Genomic DNA, 4,051 nt, shown 5'->3' on the forward strand with positions numbered 1-4,051 from the left:
TTCAGTTTATCCACTTCAGGTTTCAGGGCTTTATACTGTATTCCCAAGTCTTGTTCATTGCCAGCATTCCTTAGTTTCAAGATTCCATCTTCCACCTATAAAACACAACCCAATATAAACAATTCTGCACCATAAAAGTATGCAGAAGATGGTGTCGTAGAAATGTTCTATTCCCTTTAATAGCTACTCAGAAAACAATCCAAACTTAAGTTCTTGAGTTGGTACAGGCCTATTATACACATGCTTTGAAGGAGTTGCAAAGAATACTACTGTATTGGCCTCCAACTAAAAGTATACAATTTAATGTATCTTTGCTCCTTAGGTCTAGGCTCTTCTAGTAACAAGAAAATGCACTGTCAGAACTCTACAAAGGGAAGGAGTCAAAACTTCCTTTCAAGTTCCTTTCAAGTTCTTCATCATAGCATAGTCCTTCCTCGAGTCCACTTTGAATAGAAAAGATAAGTGGAAATTAAAAATATCCCTTGTCCATTTAGATAAACTAAGTTCAAAACCAAATAAAAGCTTAAACATGGCCAGCACTGGCCCCACTGTGATACAAAGAACAAATTACAGGTATAGGCCTATACTTACAATTTTCAGCTGAACAAGTAATTTGTAGACATCTGCCATGTCAGCCAAAATCAGCAGCCGAGTAACAGCAGAGAGTAAAACACGAGCTGCCAGAACCATGTTGCCTCACTTCACAGATGAACAAAGATCATCTGCAAATTCTCCTGCAGCACTCTTCATCAAATCTCCTGTTTTACAAAATGAAGAATGGGAGGAAAATCTCAGCAGGAGTTAAACTGAATAACTGATCTATGAGTAACAAAAATAGTTGAAACTTTTTACAAGTCATGTAGAGAACTGAGTACCTGGATTTGTTATTTGCTTTGCTATGTAACTTTCATTAAAAACAAACATAGAACTAGTAAAGGCATAAAATCTGGAAAGTGACTTGCTACTAATATAAAGAGACTTTAAAGTACTTCTTCCCTTTGATCTGATGATAATACTCCTTTCCCAAGAGGATATTGTGTCCTTAAAAAAAAAAAATTCCAAGATTTGAATGGGAGAAAATGTAGATCTAAAGCAATCTACTTACAAAGGGGGTATGGTAGTGCAGACCTATAATCCCAGCACTCAGAAGGGTGAGAGGCATGAGAATCACCTCAAGCTCAAGGCCAGCCTGGGCTACAGCTACAAAGTTAATTCAAAGGTAGCCTGCGCTTCATAGCAAGAAGGGGGGACCGCATGAAATCTACTCTTCTAACCACAGAATGATACAGAAATGTGACCACCATTAGGTAGAACCATAATACCTCATGAACAATTTCAGCTATCCACATGTATAGCCCTACCAAAGTACTTAAGGGTTCAGCTATGGATTCATTTCTCTCATAGTGAAACAACAAGAGCTCCAATGCTCAACCGTAACAGCTAATCAACTAAACTGTGGTGTAGCCTACTACTACTACTATACAAATATAACAAGTATGTTTTAAAATGTTAAGGGGGGCCAGGGGATATAGCTCAGCAGTATGAGTGCCTACCTGACAAGCGCAAGGTCCTAAGTTTGATCCCTGGCACCACAAAAAATAAAATGTTAAGGTTTATGAAAAAATATCTGTGAAAAAAATTGGAATCAGATCCAGCAGAAAAGTATAAAAATGAAGTATAAGAAGTAAAGCCATGGTGTTAGGTCAAGCTGTAGGGGACTCAGGTCAACAATTTCTGACACTGAAGAGTCTTAGAATATTTTGCTGAGTTAACACACCTATAACATTCAAATAACGGAACTAAACAAAAAAGGGGATACAGATGAACGTCCATTTTGTATCTCTGTATTCAAAATGGTTAGGATATATAGTTACAGTCTCTTAATGAATAGAGGGATTTGTTCTAACAGTGTAATAACCACTAGGAAGACAGTATGCAATGTGTTAATTATTGAAACTGTCCTACCAATTTGATTTGAAACTGTCTCATTGCTATTTGTTTCTCAATAAAATTATGGGGAAAAATTATTTTAAAAAATTGGAATCAGAAGGCAAATAAGCTACTACTAGGTTACAATCTGCCTCTGCATTATTCTATACATATAAAAGTTTCTATAATGAAGAGATATTTCATCCAGAATCACAAAATTAAGGTATAAACAAAACAGATTTTAGTTCTTCATAGTTATGAAGAACATCCAGCTGGGGAGATGGCTCAGTAGAATAAGCACTTCCCTGGCAAGCACAAGGCCTGAGTTCAATCCCCAGTTCCGCAATAAATAAATAAATACATACATACACACATACATACATACATACATATATACATACATACATACATAAAAATTTAAAATTTAATAATAAGAAGAACGACCAGCTCCAGGGAGATAGTTCAGTAGAATAAGTGCCTAGTGCCAAAAAAAAAAAATTATACAATCCTGATTTCATGAATTTTTGAGATAGGGTCTCACCACATAGTTCAGGCTGGACTTACAGTGACCCTCACAGTTCAGCCTCTCAAGTGCTAGGATTACAGGCATGCACCACTATGGTGAGCTAAATAATTTACAACATTCCCTGAAAACACATAAAAATTATACTTTGGTTCATTCATTTCTATTTTGGGGACCTATTATCTTTTCTATCTGGAGAACAACAGGATTGTATCTTGCTCATTGGAAGGTGACAGTGTCTGTAAAGTGATGGATTCTGTATCCCTGGAAAACTCCTTGTGCCCTTCTTTGGCTTAGGGTACCCACTTTAAAGCCTAAAACCCATTCGCTTTTCCACATTATCCACAATTTTTTTTAAAAGAGCATTTTCAAGAAATCTACTGTTTCTCAATAGACCTACCAAATTTCTCCTGGTTATCAACTTTAGTTGTGTATGAGCTTGGGGGGAAATTTTAAATTTACCTCAGACTCATATATTAATAAAGCTTAGAGGCACTGTAGAGTAATACAAGTAAATAAAAGCTCTGCATATTTGTCAGGTCAAAAAATATGACAATGAAAAACTTCATAGTTAATAGGCTTTCCTGGATCAAATAGTCTTTCCCCCGCCTGCCCCGCCAACCGGGGATTGAACTCAGGCCCCTTGCGCTTGCCAGAGAAGCACTTATTCCACTGAGCCATCTCCCTGGCAAATAGTCTTATATTTTTAAGGAAAACACTGACATATGGCAATCATTACACAGATTCATAAAATTAACGACATTCCATGGTATTTTTAAAAAATGGAGCTAACTCAGAATCAATATTGCCAGAGTAGCTATTTCTTCCATTTCTTTGTTATAAGTTAATTGTTGTTGGCTAATTTACTCTTCATTACCCACTTTTATAAAATGGTTCAAGTTGTTTTATTACGGGGAGAGAAAGATTACACACTTTGCATAAACTGAATAGATGCACAATCAATGAACAGTCACCAACAGACTAAAAGTGACAAGATTGGCCACAGATCATGTTGTGCATCTGCTATTTTTGTGCACTTAGCAACAAAATTTGAACTTTATACAATTACTCACAGTAACTAAATTTTGAACCATGTTTTTGGGAATATTTAGTTAACTGTTGGAACTAAAATTTGTGCATATGAGAACCTTGCAAAGTAAGGACTTTTTGCATCCATTTTATAGGGTTGCTGTGGAGATGAATCCAAACATTCTAGGACACACAAAAACAAAGCACAGTGCTTAGAACATGCCTGACACTCATGTACGTTTAATCACAACTCAAACAGCTGAGACTAAGGGTAGAAGAGGCAAAGATACTAAAGACACACATTTAAATAATACTCTATATTACAAACAGGAGCACAGATAATTAGGACCAGGGCCAGCCAAATGGTTCAGCGGATTAAAGTGCCTGCTTAGGCAGATGCAGGGGAGGGGCTGGGAGTTCAGCAGTGCTGGCCCCGCCGCTAGGGCATGCTGAGAAGGGGATTGAGACTGGGTGTGGGGGTGCACAGCTATAATCCCAGCTTTTGCAAGGCTATAAACAGGAGGATCACTAAGAAGAAGGAGGAGGAGAAGGAGGGGGAGGAGGGGGAGG

General features: G+C 37.4%; 1 protein-coding gene across 1 annotated transcript in view; it reads right to left on the reverse strand.

Moving 5' to 3' along the window:
* The window catches only part of Ctnna1 (catenin alpha 1), a 206,210-nt gene that overhangs the window by 139,144 nt on the left and 63,015 nt on the right, over window positions 1–4,051 (reverse strand). Inside the window, 2 exon segments of the mRNA XM_023703371.1 lie at window positions 27–95; window positions 592–758. Of these exon segments, the coding sequence (XP_023559139.1) occupies window positions 27–95; window positions 592–758 (236 nt within the window).

The sequence above is a fragment of the Octodon degus genome, unplaced genomic scaffold (assembly GCF_000260255.1).
Source record: "Octodon degus isolate 3935 unplaced genomic scaffold, OctDeg1.0 scaffold00169, whole genome shotgun sequence".
Taxonomy (NCBI): domain Eukaryota; kingdom Metazoa; phylum Chordata; class Mammalia; order Rodentia; family Octodontidae; genus Octodon; species Octodon degus.